The 18,737-nt window shown below is 46.2% G+C and overlaps 1 protein-coding gene across 15 annotated transcripts in view; it reads left to right on the plus strand.

Moving 5' to 3' along the window:
* Positions 1–18,737, plus strand: part of ADGRB1 (adhesion G protein-coupled receptor B1) — a 279,870-nt gene that overhangs the window by 230,329 nt on the left and 30,804 nt on the right. For 9 of the 15 annotated variants that reach the window (XM_088179990.1, XM_088179982.1, XM_088179994.1 and 6 more), the window contains 4 exons: positions 423–492; positions 7,305–7,371; positions 11,060–11,145; positions 16,721–16,819. In XM_088179990.1, coding sequence (XP_088036116.1) covers positions 423–492; positions 7,305–7,371; positions 11,060–11,145; positions 16,721–16,819 — 322 coding nt within the window. The remainder of the gene's footprint in view (positions 1–422; positions 493–7,304; positions 7,372–11,059; positions 11,146–16,720; positions 16,820–18,737) is intronic. The other 6 variants (XM_088180067.1, XM_088180019.1, XM_088180035.1 and 3 more) reach the window with 1 other exon arrangement.

Genomic DNA, 18,737 nt, shown 5'->3' on the forward strand with positions numbered 1-18,737 from the left:
CATTTGGGGCAGATTTGAACCTGGGTTGCTCATCCTACACTGAGTGCAAACAAAGCTTTTAATCTTTGGGTTCTTGGAGTTAGGTTGTGGCTGAATAGTCCAACTTCAGAGACACCATGAAGTACCTAAGAAGAAAATAAATCAGTTTAATGCATCTGAATCTGCTGAAAGACCCCCCCACCCACAACTGCTGAGACCATAGCAGGGGGGCAGCTGATTACAACTCATGATATTTATTTAAATAACAAAGGTAATTAAAGTTCTTGCTTTGAGTTTTGAGGGTTCTGAGCTCAATCTGTGCCACAGAGCAGGGGTGAAATGGATGGTGCTGGAATAACTCTGGGAATAATGGGCAATATGGAGTGGGAGAAGGGCTGCACATGTGATTAAATTACCAATTTCCTCCTGTTTCATTTCCATAGGGCTCCCTGCCTTGGTGGTTGCCATTTCTGTGGGATTTACTAAAGCCAAGGGATACGGCACCGTGAACTAGTGAGTAAAGAATTCCCTTTTTTTCCCTTGTTTTATCCTCCATCCTTTTTGTCAAATCCCAGTCACTGACCCACAGGAGGCAGGCTGGGAGCTCCGTTTCCATGTGCAGGGCAATTCCTGCATCCCTGCCTCCTCAGTCCATCCTCTGACCAAGCTGGATCCTTTAAAAACATGTTCCAAGGGACTAATTAGCTTTAACTGTTGTATTTGTGACATCACTTTGATCTAAATACCTTTTACTTAGAGCTTTTTAAATGTATTTTTAAAAGGGAAAAGTGTGACATATTTAAATTTTAGGATGTTTAAAAATTAAAGCCAGTTTTTGGGGGGTTTTTAATCTGTTTTTATACTTGATTGGCCTCACGTTTTCAAAATATCTCAGCTCAGTTTTGGGCAGCAGAATGAGCCTGACTTGTGCAAACCGAGGTTTTGACAGCAGTCTATGTTTGCCTGTTTTCCAAATTCCACAGGTCTTGTCTTTAAGAAGCTTTTATGTGCTCATAATGGGGAAAGGGAAACAGAAAAGAAATAATGGAAGAGGTAAAAAATGCATTAAGGCAAGGCTGGGCTCACTCAGAGCTGAGCATTAGTAAGACTTTAAATGAAAAAGGAAAAAAAGAGAAAATATTTCTTCCCTGTGTTGTGAAAAACCTTAGAAATTTCATGCATAGTGACAGTTCGAGGATAATATTTGATGTAGCAATAAGTCAGGCTCTTCCCTACTGCATCCCATCATTTTCCAGAGCCTTCCTGGGCAGGGGTTTGCAGGTTTGCAGCCCACACAGGGGATGTTTGAGGCTGGAGCTGTTGATGTGGCCAGCAGAGCAGCAGATGAGGCTTCAATCGTCCCACTGAGGAAATGTCATGTGGAACCTCCTGCTCTCCCTCAATTCCCACCACATCCTGCACACCCACGGCCAAATGGTCCAGGGTTTGCATTTTAATTGCAGGGGAGAATTAAAGCAGCACAGCAGCGTTTTCTGTTTGCTTTCCAGCCCAAGTTCTTGTATGGCAGAGGGCTCAGGGTTGGGGATTTCTCGAGTACAAATCCACAGACTGAATTCCCGAAGTGTGTGCTGGCATCAGGATGCTTTGGCTGTCCCACCTTCAGTGTGTCCTGGTGGAGAGGGACCCACTGGTTGTTGTGTGGCTCAGGAGAGGACAAAACAGCCTGGTTTGCAGAAACATCACCAAGGTCCCAAATTAATTCCCTTTGGATTTTCTGTGGGTCATCTGCTTCTGGCACTTTGTTCCAGGCACATCCACGAGAGCAATTCATAAAGAAAAAGCCTCAGGGAGATGGGAGGGAGGTCCTGGATATTTCTGCTTCTCTTTTTTTTTGTTTATAGACCGGTGGGAATTGGTGCAACAACCTTTGTGGCTCTGTCAAAAACGTTTAAGAGTTTTTTTGGTCAACGTTGACAACACAAAAGTGCCTGGGCGGGGAAGGGAGGAACGTGGAGGAAAGCACTCCCTGCTTTCTGCCCTGGACCACTGTGCCAGCATCTCCCACCCTGCAGACTGCAGCCAGGAGGGTGTCAGCATGTGACAAAACCTGCTGGGCTCCTGCTTTGCTCTCAAGTTGGCACAGGGTGAGGTGGCCAAGGGGCTGGGCTGACTTTCCAGCGTTCCCAGGGGTTGCCTGGTCACACCAGCTCTCCTCCTCTTGCTGCCAATTTTTCTGACTCTTTTCAGCCCTAAGGACTCTGTCACTCACCCAGGGCTGGCTGCCAGGGGATGGAAGGGGGATCCCAGCTCTGCTGTCAGGATGTTTGTCACCAAAATTGTGGTGATGGGGCCTTCACACCCCAGCAAGTCCATTTTGATGAGTTTGGTTTCAGTGATCCCTGTGGGTCCTTTCCTGGGATATTCCATGGTTCTGTGGTCCCTCCTTTTGCCTCTTTTCCACATTTCCCAATGTGGAGTGAAGGTGGTGAGTCCCACCAAAGTCATGAGAAGAACAATAGTTCCTCTCAAGCTCAAAGATCCCATCAGACATCCCCAACGCTGCCACCCTATTGGAATTCCACATTTTGGTTCCTTCCAGGACCTAAAAGACATAAAAGAAGGCTGGAGAGGGATTTTTTCCAAGGGCATGTAGTGACAGGACAAGGGGAAATGGCTTTGAGCTGAAGGAGGATGGATTTAGATTGAATATTGGGAAGAAATTCTTCCCTGGGAGGGTGCTGAGGCCCTGGCACAGGTTTCCCAGAGAAGCTGTGGCTGCCCCATCCCTGGAATTGTCCAAGGTCAGGTTGGACAGGGCTTGGAGCACCTGGGATGATGGAAGGTGTCCCTGCCATGGCAGGGGGTTGGAACCAGGTGATCTTTGAGGTCCTTTCAGCCCAGTTTTGTCTCCACTGGGCACTCATGGGGCATTTCAGGTGGCCACTGCAGACTTTCAAGGCCAAACATTTCCAGCTGTAGAAGGAAGGAAGAGCTTTGATCACAGCACATCCTTCCCTGGGAAGGAGGGGACAAGAGGTGACAAGATAAACCACAAAGGACTTTTAAAATCCTACACAAACCACACAGAGCCTTTTAAAGCATCTTCCAACCCTACAATTTCTGAGTCCCAAGAGCAGTGCATGAGCTCCCGTGGTGGAAGTGGACATTAAATCAAAGCAGGGCTCTGATATTTAGGGGAGCACAGAATTTAACACTCGACAGCAGTTGTTTTTTTTTTTCTCTCATCTCACTCAGAGTGGTAAAAAACTCCCCTGACATCCAACTAACAGGACATGGTCATGATGGCATTTTGGGGACAGCTGCAAGTGTTGAAGGCATTGCAGAATTAATCTTGGTGTTAAAGACTCTCAGGGCAAAGCTGGTGGAAGGGGCAGGGTGTGAAGTGTGAGATTTGTCTTGAGGCTGGAGCTGCCAGTCCAGCTGGATCTTCAGGATGTGCCAAAGGTGGCCCAACCACAGTGGAACAAATCCCATCAGGATTTTCAGCCTGGGACCTCAGCAGGATTTCACCCAGTTTGGTCCTGGTTTTTTGTGGGTTTTTTTTGTTTTGTTTTGGGGTTTTTTTTGTTTGTTTTTTTTGTTTGTTTGTTTTTTGTTTGGTTTTTTGTTGTTGTTGTTGGGGGGTTTTTTGGTGGTTTTTTGGTGGTTTTTTGGTGGGGTTTTTTTTGTTTGGTTGGGTTTTTTTGTTTGGTTTTTTGTTGGGGGGGGGTTTTTTTGGTGTTTTTTGGTGGGTTTTTTTGGGTTTTTTGGGTTTTTTTTGTTTGTTTTTTTGTTGTTGTTGGGGTTTTTTTGGTGGTTTTTTGGTGGGTTTTTTGTGTTGTTTTGTTTTGTTTTGTTTTTGTTTTTTGGGGGTTTTTTTGTTTATTTTTTGAGGTTTTTTTTGTTGTTGTTTTTTTTGGTTTTTGGGTTTTTTTGGGGTTTTTTTGGGTTTTTTTGGTTTGTTTTTTGTTTTTTTGTTGTTGTTTTTGTTGTACATGAGATGAAGCTTTTCTCTAACAATGAAAACACAACTGAGCAGCAGGATGGGGTCTGTCCCACCAAGAATTGTCCCATCAAAGGCTTGCCCTTGTCTCCAAGCTCTAATGCAGAGAGATCAGAGCCAGTGGTAGGTTTAGGGAGCTTGTAGTATGTTTAATATTTACCATTTAGCTGGCCAGACTGCACTGAGTCATAAGCTGAGGAGGGAGAGGGAGGTTCAGATTAAAAATTGAATATGTGCTGCAGGATTTGGAGTGTGTCTGTGCTGCTCTGTGAGTGGTGATTCCCAGCAGCCATTCACTCAACCTTTATTCCTCAGGACACTCCAACATGGGAATTTTTCCTTTCTCTTGTCTGAACTGCGTTTGAAGGGAGATTTTGTTTGGAGCATGCTGGGGAAGGGTAGAGGCTGCTCTTCCAGTCTCAAAGAAAGTCTGAGGGGCACCAGAGGTCTAAAGGATCTGCCACTGATCACCTCCTTAGATTAGGCTGAGTGCCTGAATAATAACTCTGCTTTTAGCTGCTGCTCCGGGGACTGCCTCTGGACCTCTACAGCTTCACAAACAACCTCCTAAAGCTTGAAGTGAATAATTGAGGTTGTGCCACTGGTGCTGGGAAATCACATCCTTCCCCACAAGAGAGCCCATCAAAAGTTTTCTGAGAGCACAGCCTGCACACAACAAATTTCTCAGGGTCCTGGAGTGTCACTGCTTTTGTGGCAGGGCTTTTGTGACCCACAGATATCTCAGCAGCTTCTGGGTTAATCTCTGGATAAACACTGGTGGGCCAGCCCTGATTTCCCGACTGTAATCTCAGTTTTACAAAATGTTTTGTTGGTGCTGCTTAATTTTACACAGGATTGAGATGAGAGCAGTTGCTGGCAGGGCTGGGCAGTGTGAAAAAAAGGGCTCAGTGCAAGCCAGCCCTTCCCAGGACCAGGACAAAAGCCACCACCTCCCATCTGTGCTGTGCCAGAGTCACAAAAAGATCAGACGGTTTGCAAAAAACGGGATTTTTTTGTGCTGAACACAAGAGCTGCTGTCAGTCGAGGAAACACTGCTTAGGAATTGTTAAACCAATCACTTCCTCCCTTGCAGTGATAATTTTATTTTTAAAAAAATCACCAAAGAGATCCCTTGGAAAGTACAAGGGAACCTCTTAAGAGAAATGCAAATATTTCTGTGGAGGCACGAGGCTAAAAGCATCTCCACTAGGCTGGGGTTTGCTGTCAGTTCAGCCTCTTGGATATCCCTCCACCCTTTCCTTTGCCTTGCTGGCAGCCCCAGGAATGCTTTGATGAAGTGCCGTGGCAGGGAGGTCAGGCAGTCAGAAGGGATCGGTGCTTGGCTGATGTGTGATCTCACCTTCACAATTCCTGCTGCTCCCAGGGGAGCAGGGGCTGCCAGGGACCCTGCAGGAATGAGAATTCTCTTTGCACCCAGCACTGTCAGGTTTTTTCATCTGAGCCACCAGTTGGAAGAGACACAGAAAAAAACATCACAAAAATCCAGAGAGAGCGTTGGATAAAAAGGTTTGGACAAGGACTGGGATTTGGGAGCCCTCCTCTTGAATTTAGGGAGACCTCCAGTCATTTCAGAGCTCCAAAGCTTCATTTTCACTGCCTCCCTCCTCAGCTGATTATTCATTTTATTATTACAGCTGCTCAGACAGCTTGTGACAGAGCAACTTGCTATCAGGAAGAAATCAGAGTTGATTAAATTAGCACATTACAGGTTTAATTTAGACATAAACAAGATTCAGATCTTGGAGAAAACCAGAATATCCTACTTTTAATTCTCAGTTTGAAATACTTCCCTTTTTTTGGGATGCCTTTTCAGAAACATTCCTTGTTTTGGGGTGAAAAAAAAATACCATTTTTTGCAACTGAGATTTAATTTAAAAAATATTAGGCTGATCAACAAGGCTGAAATGTTTCCAGGAAGACTTTTTTTTTTTTTTTCCCTCCTTGGGAGCATCAATTTTCTCCTGATGCAGGATGAAAGCATCTTGCTGAGGGCAGGGCAAGTGAATTACTGCAGGGTGAGCTAAGAGCTTGGAGAAAGTTCCCTCTCCATTGTGGTTTCCTGCTCTTCTCCTGTGGTGAGTGCACGGTTATTTCCTGCTGAAACAGGATTACTCCATCCCATATTTTCTCCAGAGTTCTGCCCTATCAAAGCATGAAAACTTTCCCAGGGGCTGCTGACACAGTGTAAATTCCCATCCTCTCCTGTCCTGGAGCACTTAATTTGTGTGTCCGTGCTGTATTCCCCATTTTAAAAAAATGGGAATTTCAGCTCCAGTGCTGCCTTGGATGTTCATGGCTGTCACAGAGCCTCAGATTTTTTATTTGGTCCAACCACCTGCTCAGGCAGGGTCACCTGGAGGTGGCTGTGCTCAGGTGGCTTTTGAATGTCCCCAAGGATGGGGATTTCACAACTGAGCTGCTCATCCTTTGGCAGGGCTCAGGCACTCACAGGGGAAAAAGCATTTCCTTCCTGACTTCACAGTCAAAGCTGAAAAACAAAAACTCAGAGAATGGTTTGGGTTGGAAGGGACCTTCAGGGTCATCTCATTCCATCCCCCTGCCATGGCAGGGACACCTTCCACTGTCCCAGATTGCTCCAAGCCCCATCCAACCTGGCCTTGGACACTTCCAGGGCCTCAACCAAGAGATCTCAAAGGAGAGTTCCCTCAGTTTGAGAAGGCACCAGGCAGTTCAGGAGCCTGAATTCCACATCTGGTCAGTGCAGGATGGAGATGGCCTCATCAGGTAATGTGGTGTGAGGGAGAAGGAGCAAGCTGATTTCCAGGAGAGGCACCACACACCTCACATTCAGCTCATTCCATGAGAAATTCCACTCAGGGAATGCTGTGAATTCCCACCTTGCTGCTGTGTTGTTAAATTTCCCCATGGAGGCAATCTCAAAGGGAGGGAGGAAATGTCCTGCACCCCTGGAAGACACAAGGGTCAGCAAATGAGCAGAGGAAAATTTCCACTCTTTCCACTCTTTCTTCCATGTAAGTAGGACAAGAGCATCATCTTGCCAGCAAAATGCTGCAGCTGCTTCCAGGACCTGGTCTGAAACAGAGCACTCTCCTTAATTTTGCATGAATTCCCCTGTCAAGTGTCATCCTGCGGGCAGGTCCCCAGGCAGAGGAGCCTTTATGCAAGTTCAGGAGAAATGGGAAGCAAAACTTGCTTGATTGAAAGTCTGAGATTTTTTTTTTATTATTTTTTAAAATTTTTTTTGGCCATGGGGTGTCACCTCCCAGGCTGAGCTCTGCAGGCAAAGAGAAGAAGCCAACATGTGCCTGTTGGGGACATTTGCCACTGGGTGACTTTGTCTTCTCTCTTCATTTTCCAGCTGCTGGCTGTCATTAGAGGGAGGACTCCTCTATGCCTTCGTGGGACCGGCGGCTGCTGTCGTTTTGGTATTTAAGCTTGTCTGAAAGATTTTTTTTTTCTCCTCCCTTATATCTTATAGTAATTTCTTTCAACCCAAGAATGCCCCTCTTTGTTTCCACTTGTGTTTCTGAAGAGCTTCCTCTTTCAGGAATAATGAGCAATGCCAACAATTTGGGATGGGGGCACCTCTGTCCTCACTAGAGCTCCCTAATGTCTGATTAATGCTTTTCCCTTGGTTTTGCTCTGTCTGGATGGAAGTGCAGGATGATGGTGGAAAACTCTGACATTGACTCCTTCAGAAAATGTTCCTGGTGGTTTTCAGACCAGGCTGTGCCCTCACAGACAGCTTTTATCCCTGGTCCATCCCAGGCCAGTGCATGTGAGCAGATTTCCTTGCTTGCAGGTGAAATTGAAATCTTCAGATCAGTGCTGAGGAGGTCCCTAACGACCCTGAAAATGTCATGTTTGCTTTAAATTCAAGGAGATGGCAGGGTTAAAGTGAGCCATTCCTAAACCCCAGCTCCTGCATGGGGAGTCTGTTTTTCTGTCCCATCACCCCTGACTCCAGCACAGCCCCAACCTTGGCCAGTTATTATTTGAGTTTTTAAGGTGTCACTTGAGGTGACATTCCCTCCCTGCTGCTGAAGCCTCACTGGCCAGGAGAAACCTCAGGGCTGAAAGAATCTGAGAACTGCTGCTCCTCCAGGAAATCCCTGCTGCAGCAATTTCTGATGGGTTTAAAGCCACGTTTGAGCCTCCACATCTTCCTGCAGTTTCTCTCCAGCCCATTGTTTTATCCAGTGGAGGAGCTTTATGCCCTCTGAGACTCCAGAGCCTTGGAGAGTCCTGCAGGAATGGGGTTGTTGACACTCACAATTCCTTTTTCAGTCCAGGCTTTTGTTTCATGCAGAGCCTGGGGATGAAATGCCCCATGGCAGGAGCTTACAGGAGAATAACTCCACAAAAGCTGGGGCTGCCTCTATTCTCAGTGCTGTCACTGCACATCAAACCACCTCAGTTCCATTGTTTCATCACTGGTTACAAAAGAGAAAAGCCAGCAGTGGCCTCTCCTCTGCAAGAAATCAAAACTGGCATGAGCTGAGGTCTTTCATGTGGGGCTGTAATTCAGAGGGAGGAAGCTTTGGTAGTGCCCAGAGTCACTCTGCTGCCTCAAACCACCTCACTTTTGTTGTGCCAACAAGGGAGGAAGGGATCTTCCTCTTTGCCCTTCTCACTTTTAAAGTGTGAGAAAAACACAGGAGCCTGCTTCCATTTGGCAGCTCGGTTTTCCCTCGCCATCAGGCTGAGGAAATGAGATTGTCCTCACAAAAGGGTGAGTACATGCAAATGGTGGTTCCTGCAGCTGATATTTGGAAGTGGTGAATCATCTCTGGGGGCGTCTGGCCTTGATCAGCACCAAGACAGAGGCCACACACCTCCTTTAGACTCCCTGACTCATTCCTGGCCAAAGTGACAAATGAATATTGCCCTGGTAGAGACACCAAAGAGCTTGGGGAAGGAGGAGGAGAAGGAGAAGGAGAAGGAGAAGGAGAAGGAGAAGGAGAAGGAGGAAAAGGAAAAGGAGGAAAAGGAAAAGGAAAAGGAAAAGGAAAGGCTTTTTATAAATGGGAACCTGCAAACAGATGAGCTCAAATACTTGATAATACTCTGGAGGTGGTTGGCCTGCAGCTTCAGCAATGTTCATAACTCACAGTCAGGCCACTGACACTGAACAGCTGCAGGTTTGAAGGATAAAGGTTTGACCTTTATTCTTAAAAATCCTGATCTGCCTTAAACACAGAGCTGTTGGAAGCAGTTTTGCTGGCCCAGCTCACGTGGAGCAGCCTGGTGATAGCTGTGTGAGCAGGCTGAAGGCAGGGGAATGAAGTGAGGACAGGGTCAGGTAGTGGTGATCTCCAGGAATCTCAGACTTGAGGCTTTGTTTCTGGAACTTATCTCAGAGATAAAGAACTAAAGCTACTCAGCCTGTTATTGGAAGAATATCCATGTTGTATCCCTGACTTAGGAAACAAGTGGAGCCAGGATCAGAGCAGGATGTTGATCGTGGTGATCAATGTACTGGATTGATTGATTGATTGATTGATTGATTGATTGATTTGTTAAAACCAGTGCAGAACTGCTCTTTGCTGTCTCCCCTGCTCCTTAGGAATGAGGATGCACATTTTGGGGCCAGCCCTAGGGCAGATCCAGCCACACTTCAACCCCACCTTTCCTCCTGCCTGGCTGCACCTTAAGAAAAATCCTTTCTTGCACTCACCAGCCTCCTCCCCAGTGAAGGATCAGTGATTTCATGGTGCTCCCTCTCTTTCCAGGCTCATAACCAGGTTTTGATTTCCTGCTCATCCTTGGCTGTGTCACTGTGCCTGACTTGCCAGGCTTGTTTCTCTAAATCAATGCCATGGTGAACTCTAGAAATGGTCTCAGCTGGCCGCTGACCCAGCAGCTGATGCAAACAAAAATAACTGCAATTTCTGAATTTTTCCATGGGTTTCCAGCTGTGGGCTCCACATCAGTGAGCTGGTGAAACCAGCAGAAAGATTGATCGTTGTTGTGAGGATGATTTAGGCAATTAGTGAGAGGTTTGGTCCCTTCCTTTGGGTCAGGGGACTCTTAGGAGCTCTTAAACTCGTGGACATGTGAAGTCACATGAATTTATCTCTGAATTTGGCCTTAAAACATTTCCCTGCAAGCCACAAAAGCTGCAAAACAGCATCGACCACAAGTTTCTACCACCACCAGCTGTTCCACTGACAGCAAAAGCTGGAGGATGTCACCTTTTTCCACCATCAGTGCCCTGCCCATGCAGGGAGTGGGGCTGGTGTGTCACTGAGGTGTTGCTGAGGTTGGGATGGGGTTTGTCAAGCAGATGCAGCTGGCAGCAGTGGATGCAGTTGGAAAGGCACAGGGAGGAGTTTGGGGTCACTCTGCAGGATCCCAGCTCTGTCCAGCCTGTATTTCACTGTGGATTTTTGTATCTGGTGGACACAGACATCCCTGCTCTCACCCTGAGGAAAACGGACTGCATGGAATTGTCATTGCCCATCGATTTTTGGGGGAATTCTCTGTGCTGTGCCATCTGCACTGTCTCCCAAGACATCCCAGCAAAGCAGATGATGTTTCTACCTGCTCCAGTGCCCCTCCACCTCTTATTTTGGGAGCAGCAGTGGTGTTTCACCAGGAAAGAACTGTGACACATTGTCTGCATTCTCTTAATGCTGCTGCTGGGGCAGCACTGACTCCAGAAGATGCTTTGGGAAGCAGCCAATGTCAACCCACTGCTCTCTCTGTACTGGCCACTCTCTATTTGGATTAGCCCAAAAAATTGTTGTTGTGCCTGGAGTTTGCCTTGCTGGACCTCATGCAGTGTTGGGGTTCAAACAGCCCTGCAGCAACCTGAGAAATTCCCAGTCTCTCCTGCTTCATGGAGAGGGTTGAGGGTTGGACTTGATGATCTCGGGGTTTTTTTCCAATCTCAGTGATTCTCCAACCTCCTTGATGTGCTGCCAGCTGCATTCTGCTGTCCTGAACTCACTGGTGCAAGGCCAGGGGAGGTGGGACAGGTGGGGACAGGGGACACAAGGGGTGGTGGCCTTCAGAAGTGTGACCTGGCTTTGGGAAAAACCCTTTCTGTGTTACTGAGTTTGACCTGACCCTCTTGAGAACAAAACTTGTGTGTTGTTTCTCTTTTGACAGGTGAACATGGTTATTGGCATTCTGGTTTTTAACAAACTTGTATCCAAAGATGGAATAACAGATAAGAAACTGAAGGAACGGGCAGGGTATGCCTTATAAATACATCTAAGTAAAGAGTGAAAATAAAAACCAAAAATACCCAAGGTTGTGATCAATAACCAGGCAAGGGATGCAAAAAGAGATTGGGGATGCAAACAAAAAAAAAAGCAAAACCAGATTTAAACAAAATGAAAAAAACCCCACACTTGAATCAATCTCTTTGTCCTGTCATTCAGTGCAACAGGGCACAAAAATCCAAGAAAGGAGCCTTGTGTTGTGTGGAGGAAGGATAAAAGTTCATCTCTTTGTTAAAGTGGCTTCAGCCCAGGCTGATGCATCCTCCCAGAATGAGGGAGAGCAAAGTGGCTCTGGTCACTTAACTCCTGGAGACAGCAGAGAGGGACTCAGCACTGCTGAGCGTGGCATGTGGCAGGAGCTGGGTGACAGAGGGGTCGTGTCTGAAGGCTGGCAGGTGTCTCAGGGGCAGCAGAGGTGTGTGATGGAAGGGAATGGGTTCTGGAGCTCTGGCAGGGAACAGAGCAGCAGATGGATGCAGTAGGAGAGGTGAGTTAAGAGCCTCTGCTGTGAGAAAAAATTCTGCTGCCACCTGAGGTTCTTTATCTTCTCCACAGCCTCCATTCCTGAGCCCAGAGGATTTGTGTTACCTGGTTTCCTTTGGAGTGTTAATTCAAGACTTGACTCCACATTTCTCCTCTCGGGCAGGGCTCTCTCTTGGGTTATTCCCAAACTTTTGGCAGTGGCTGTTTTGCCATTGCCAGCACCCCCAGCAGGATGAGAGCCCCTCTCCTCTCCATTTCTAGGAACGAGCCTGCAGCCTACTCAGATTTTATCCTTGAGCTGTGCTCTGCTCTGAGCAAGGGACAGAAATGGCAGGCTGACACTCTGAGTCACATCAGAAGCCCAGATCAGCCTGGCTGATATTTGATATTTGTTACTTTCCCCTGCCTTTCTTGGCTTGTTGTTGCAGTCAGAGAGGCTCTGTCCTTACCTGCTGCTGGGAAAAGCAGGGAACTCTGCTCCCAATTGTCCACTGCAGGAATTTGATTTATCACTGTGGCTAACAGCTGTGTTCTGGAAGAAAGAAGTTGTTTGCAAAGAAATGAGGAGAGCAAGAGCTGTTCTGGTTCCTCTGCATGGAGGCAGAGTTTGAAACCTTTGGAGGCTGGTGGAGAAAGCATGGGATACATGGATATATCCTGTGTGTAGAAGTGGAAGGAGAAAGGATCTCCACTGAGTCTCGGAGGGCAGGGGTGGATAATATGGATGAGGTTCAATATTCCTGGTGCTGCATTATGGAGTAGTTGTGTGGAAATGTTTTTTAATTGAGTGATGGAGGCAAAACCCAGGGTAGAGGCAAATTCTTACCCAGCCCCTCAAATCCCGTGTTCAGTTTTGGGCACCTCACTCCAGGAAAGACCTGGAGGAGCTGGGGATGGGTCTGGAGCACCAGGAGCAGCTGGGGAGGCTCATCCTGGAGAAAAGGAGGCTCAGGAGGGACCTCATCACTCTCTCCAGCTCCCTGAAACAAGGAGTGGTGTGGTGTGGTGAGGTGAGGGTCAGGATCTACTCCCAGGTTATAAATGACAGAACAAAGGGAAATGGCCTCAAGCTGCACCAGGGGAGGTCCAGGTTGGATAATTTGGAAATTTCATCCCTGGGAGGATGACCAGGCTTTGGAACAGGATGCCTGGGGAAGTGGTGGAGTCTCAATCACTGGAAATGCTCCAAAAACGAGTGGACCTGGCACTTTGTGATAGAGTTTAGTGGCCATAGAGGTCAAAGTTTGGACTCGATCTTGGAGGTCTTTTCTAACCTTTACAATTTTATGAGAAACACAGGGACCTGTTTAGGCTCACGGTTTATCAGCAGTGTTGACATGGCCAGGCTTTGGGGTGCCTGGGTGCAGCCAAGGGGAATTTTGGTGCCTGAGCAGTGCCACGGCCATAAAACAAGAGGAGATTTGGGTGATCAGAGCTATCAGCTGCTGCTGCTTTGAAAAATATGCAGAGAAGTGACCTTGGTGCATTGCTTCGAGCAGCTGGTAGCAAGCAAGTGCTTCTTTCTGGATGATGCCTTTTTGACAAAGAGAGAACTAAAAAAAAAAAAAAACCACCCAGGCTGCAAGGCAGGGTCTGGAGCAGGGTAATTGCACTTGAAAGTCAGGGCTGCAATAAATGGTTTATTGGATTAGCAAAGCAGCGAGTCCCTCCCTCTCTAATCCAGACTGCACACAGAGTGACCTTATTTAATGCACAGCAGCTGGTTATTGATCACACTCAGAGCTGGGCTTTAAAAACAAAACCTGCGAGGCAACAAAACAAAAAAAAAAAAAAAAAGAAAACAAAAACAAAAAGTCATTTTTTTCTGATGTTCTTTGTTTTTTCCTTCTTTTCTCCTCCCCCCCTCCCTTCTTTCGTGTCCGTGTGTGTGTGTGCAGCACTTTTAAGCCTTATCTGTGCTCAGTGGTTTTGTTCTCCCTTCCCAAGTGCCCCTGCTGAGAGTGTGGGAGCACTTTTGAGAGCCCTGGTGCCCTTTTCCCTTTAGTTCTCTGCTTCTGGCCTGGGCTTGGGAACCGTGTTGGAAGGTAGATCTGAAGAAAATCAGAACAAGTAATGGCTTTGGAGATGTTTGGACCTGAGGAGAAATAAAGACACATTGTGTTTCCTTTAGCAGAGGCAAGAAGTATGGTTCAGTGTTGCAAAAACAATTTTTAAAAGGGTTAAAAAAAAAAGAGAAAAAAAGATCTGTTGAATATTAAGAGGAGCCCAGACTGGTTGTCACAAATTGATCAGTGCCTACAGTTCTCATGAAATAATACCTGAGACACGAGAATTCTGCCCTGCACTTAGCAGTGGAATTAGCTGTGATTATTGTTGTCACTTCTGTCAGAAAATGCAGATTTTCTAATGGCAGTGATTTTATAGGTGGATCCCAAAACCAGGCTGTAGAGAAGGGGGTGTGAATGCCTGGAGAGCTGGAGAAAAGCCACAACTTCCCCAAAACCTGTCTGGGAATGGAGAAAAAGGTCCCAGCCAAACAGTCTCTGTTGGTGGCCAACTCCACCACCAGTGTTTGAACTCTCTAGAAGGAATTGCTACCAAAAAATGAAGGTTTTCATGTCAGGAGCCTTTAAAATGAATTTTAAATGCATTCAGCCAGCATTTATTCCAGAAGCATTTGTGTGCTCACACAGGGAGGAGGAATGAGACCATAAAGGGTATTCACCAGGGCTAATTTTAGCTGAGTTTAATTTTTCTGGGCTTCCTCTGCCACTCCTGGGGAGAGACAGGAGCCTTGTCCCCTCTTGGTGGACCTCTTATTTCCTCTCTGTTGATCACAGAAACCACCCAAGGAGAGTTTGCCCCAAAACCTTGTGTGGAATAATCTCTGTGGAATTGTCCTGATGGGGTTGAACAGAGCTGGGTTGTCAGAGCACAGAGGGGAGAGAGTGATTAGGAAGGGAATAATTCCACTAAGACAGGAAGGGATTGGGATTGCCCTTCCCTCAGGAATGGTTCCTGTTGGAAGCAGTGCTCCTGCTCTTTGGGCTGTGCCTGGTGGGAAGCATTGCTCAATAGAAAAGTAGCAGTGAACACACCAGATGAGCCCATGATCTGTTTGTGGACGTTTAGGAAGCAGAAAAAGCTCAATTAAATGAAGGCATTATTCACTGTGGTTATTTAATTAGCTACCCTTTCATATGCACAGGCGCCAATCTAAACCTGCTACGGAAATTCAATATATTAACAACCCCCCAACCAGAAGGAATTAGGAGATGAGTGTACCCACATCTCTGCCCACTGCTTGCAACTTTCTGCATTAAACACACCCAACAGCAGCTACACTTGTGTGTTTTCAATGGTCTTTTGGCCAGTTCTCTGTGATTCAGTGTCATTCATGTTTTTTCTGGTACAGTTTCCCATCAAATTCCTCAATTCAATCTACGTTTTTTCTTTTTGCTGCCTATCTCTGCCTCTCTCTGTCTCTCTGCTTACCTGTTCTTTGTGGCTTATAGATTTGGGGATAAGCTGTATTTTTTTTTTTAAGGGTCATGCACCTAATGCCTCTCCAGACCCACCTTATCTTTGGTTCAGCCTTTGTCCCAACAGGATTTAAACCATCCTTCCTGCAAGATATTTATCTGTGGACACAGGAGCTAATTTCCTCTGTGTCTGGAAGCTTTTGTGGGATGCCTTAGTTATTATTCTGGATGGGAATGATGACTTATGTCACTGTAATTAATGAAAAGAACAATCAATAGCCACTTGAAAGGGGCTCACTGGGCCCACTGCTGCTGCTGTGTTGGTGCTCATCAGGATGTCTTTTTGCAGTGAGACTGAACAGAGAGCCACCAAAGCTAAGAAATGCTCTGTGGAGTCTCCTGATCTCTCTCCCAGGCAGGGCAGGGCTGTAAAACCCCTCCTGGTTGGGGCAAACCTCTCTCAGCAGCATCCCCAGCACACCCCAGGGATGACAGACCTGCTGTCCTCTGGCAGTGGTTTCGTGTTTTCTCTGATGCCAGGCACAGCAGGAAGGTCTGGGGGATGTTTTGCAGACTCCTTCCCGTTTTCCAAGCCAGCTCTGACGTGGGTGTGGATCTGTGCAGACCAGGGAGAGCACACAACCATTAAATTCTGGGAAAAAACAGGGCCAGTGCCAAGCTAATGTGGCTTCTGGGTTCCTGAAGAACAGCTGAATGGGGGGGGTTCCCACTCATCAGCTGCTAAAAATCCCAAGGATGAGCTTTAGCAAATCCCCTCACACCAGCAGCCCTCAGTGGGCTCTTTCTGTGGTTGGTCCCATGCAGAAAAAGTGGGAGCAGCAGGTGGGAATAATTCTCAGTATCCCAAGGATACTTTTGGCTCCAGAGCAGGATCTGAGAGAAGGAATGTCTCAGAAGCAGTCAGCCAGTCGGGGTCCTTTCAGGGCAGGTTGGGGTTCTGAGGAAACACCCAAGCCCAGGATTAACTTCAGGACATGAAAAGAGTCCCATCCTTCATCAGGGATGAAGCAGCCAAAGAATGGCCTCTGTCCTGGTCTCACCAGCTCCCAGTCAGAGAAAATAAGTGATTTATCCCTTGCATTGCTTTAGGACAGAAGATAAGGAGGCACAGCCCCCACAGCCCTACTTCTTGCCTTCTACTGCACAACCCTGCCACCTTTTTTGTTTTGGAGCAAAAAGGCCAGGAGGGAAAAGAGCAATTTCTCAAAAACAAAACAAAACAAAAAACGAAAAGAAAACCAAAAAACCCAAACAAAAAGAAGGAGGTGGGAGAGCAGTACTGGTTTCTCTTCCATGGGTGCCAGAGAGAGACACCATGAATCTGGCAAGACTTTCACCAACACAGTTCCACCCTCTCCAGCAGCACCAGCAAGTCTCTGAGTTGTCCATTTCCCCCCATTCCCCGCATCTGGAGTGGTACAGATGAGAGAGTTTTAATTCCTGCCTGTCTTTCATTTCTCCTCCCAAACTGGGTATGGTTGGTTGGTTCCCTTTTCTCCTTTCCTTTCTTTTTTGGCTTCTCTTTCCCTTTCCTTTGGACGTTTGTGCTCATGAGCGAAGTGTTTTGTTTTGTTTCAGTCTTTTGGTTTTAATTGCAGTCAGATGGCAGTGCCCCTTTACGGCATGACGCTCAAATGTTCCAAGTGTGGAGTAGTTTCTTCTGCTGAAGTTTCGGCCACAGCCACCAGTAACGCCATGTTAGTTCCTCTAATTTCAACTCCTTTTCTTTCTTTCTTTCTTACTTTCTTTCTTTCTTTCTTTCCACTTTCCTTTTTTTTTTTAATTTTTTTTTGTTGTTTTTTGTTTTCATTTTCGCTTTTCAGTTCCTTTTTTTTTATTTCTCCTCTTCCATTTCCCTGCACTCACCAGCCCGTGTTTGTTTTCTCTCCCCCTGTCCCTGCCCACCTCCCTGACATCCCCCAGCTCTCCCTGACCTCATTCTGTGGGCCATGAGTAGAGCAGGGCTCCTGCAACCCCCCTGGAGCTGATGGGCTGGATCCTGAAAAGCACTTTTTGACATGCCTAGATTTAAGAGTTAAGCATGTGAGCAGCCCATGGAAGACAAAGGGACTCTGCATTTGTTGCAAGCTGTGTTTAATTTGTTTAATGCCCCGTTCTTGGAGTTCCAGACTTAAAGCTGTGATTTCCAGCAATTCTGGTGGTAGACAGGGACTCCAAAATCCAGCTTTGTCAACCACTTGAGCACCTGCTTGAGTGCTTTCCTCCAGAGGCTGCAGAGCACTGAGTGTGGTTTAAGTGAGTCGGTGAATCCCACCTAAGTGGGTTTTTTTCTCCTCTTAAGAGATGCTGAAGTTAAGTTCAATACCTTGTAGGCCTGCAGGTCTGATTTGATAAGTGTTGGCTGCCTCTTTTGGACCCCTGAAAGCACTTGGAATTAATTCTCAAAATCTTAAAGTGTTTCATAGCTCTGAGTTACAAAAGTCAAATGCTGTTAAATCTCATCTTAGATGCTGCTGGAGTTAGCTAAAAAAAAGAAAAAAAAATCATGCCAGAGCTTTGTTCTGCTGTATAAATTGTTGCTATTTATGTGGTTGGCTTTTTCCCAAAGGTTAAGGTTGGAGGGAGAACGATAAGGGAAGGTTTGTCTTTTTTCCTTCCCTTTTGGAAATTGTATTGTCTGTATCACATTCAAGTGATGCTAGTCTTTGGTTTTTTGATGTCTAAATTAGTACATGCAAAACGTGTGAGGGAAACAGTCTCAGATCGTTTGCAGTTTGAAAATTTCTACCTTTAATTAATCTAAACCAAAAGAGGCAGCCAAGTGCCAGATCTCAAAATGTAGAAAGATAAAAGAAAATCAAGTCAAGAGCACCTGGAAGGTGTCCCTGCTCATGGCAGGGGGTTGGGATGAGATGTTCTTTAAAGCTTCTTCTAACCCAAACAGTTTTATGATTCTGTGGTTTTCTCAGGGAAATGGAGAACTGAACAAAATTTGATTTATTTTTCATTGCTAAGGTCGTTTGCTCACCTTTTGCAGCAGTGCCCAGCTGAGATGGTGAGATGGAATCAGTCCAGACATGTGTACCACGAGTCTGGAACGAGCAGCTCGCTGCTTTTTGGGTTCCTGCAACTGCACAGCAATGTTAAACCAGCAGAAGATTTACTATTAATAAATTAGACTCTTAAATAGGAGAGGCTTTCTGTTCATAGTAAATTAATTTTAAAAGTTAAACAGTCTCAAGTCCCTCTCCAGCAGTGTCTGACATTGGTCTATGATAAATCACAAATTCTGATTCATCTCCAAATCGGGAGAAAAAAGGGATATGAAAGCCAGATCTCCTATTCATCCTGCTTCTCTAATTTAAGTGGATTGATAGAAATTGGAGGGTTCTTGTAAGAGGATTTTTGAGTGTTTTGTTTCCCAGCAGATTGGGTACCTCAGATGACAGTGTCCAGTATCATTTTTTTTGTTTGTCCTCAAGTGTCCCATGCTCTTATCCTTGCAAAGGGAACACCGAGGAATACACAAAAAATTTCACTCATTTCCCCTTGTGATCCACTTCATCCCGCAGCTGAACTGTTCTTGGCTTTCCTTCTCCAAATTTCTGGTAAATGAGGTTGCCAGAAAGGCAAAACTCTGATTATTCTTCATGC

Source organism: Sturnus vulgaris, chromosome 1, assembly GCF_052056855.1.
Source record: "Sturnus vulgaris isolate bStuVul1 chromosome 1, bStuVul1.hap1, whole genome shotgun sequence".
Classification (NCBI taxonomy): Eukaryota; Metazoa; Chordata; class Aves; order Passeriformes; family Sturnidae; genus Sturnus; species Sturnus vulgaris.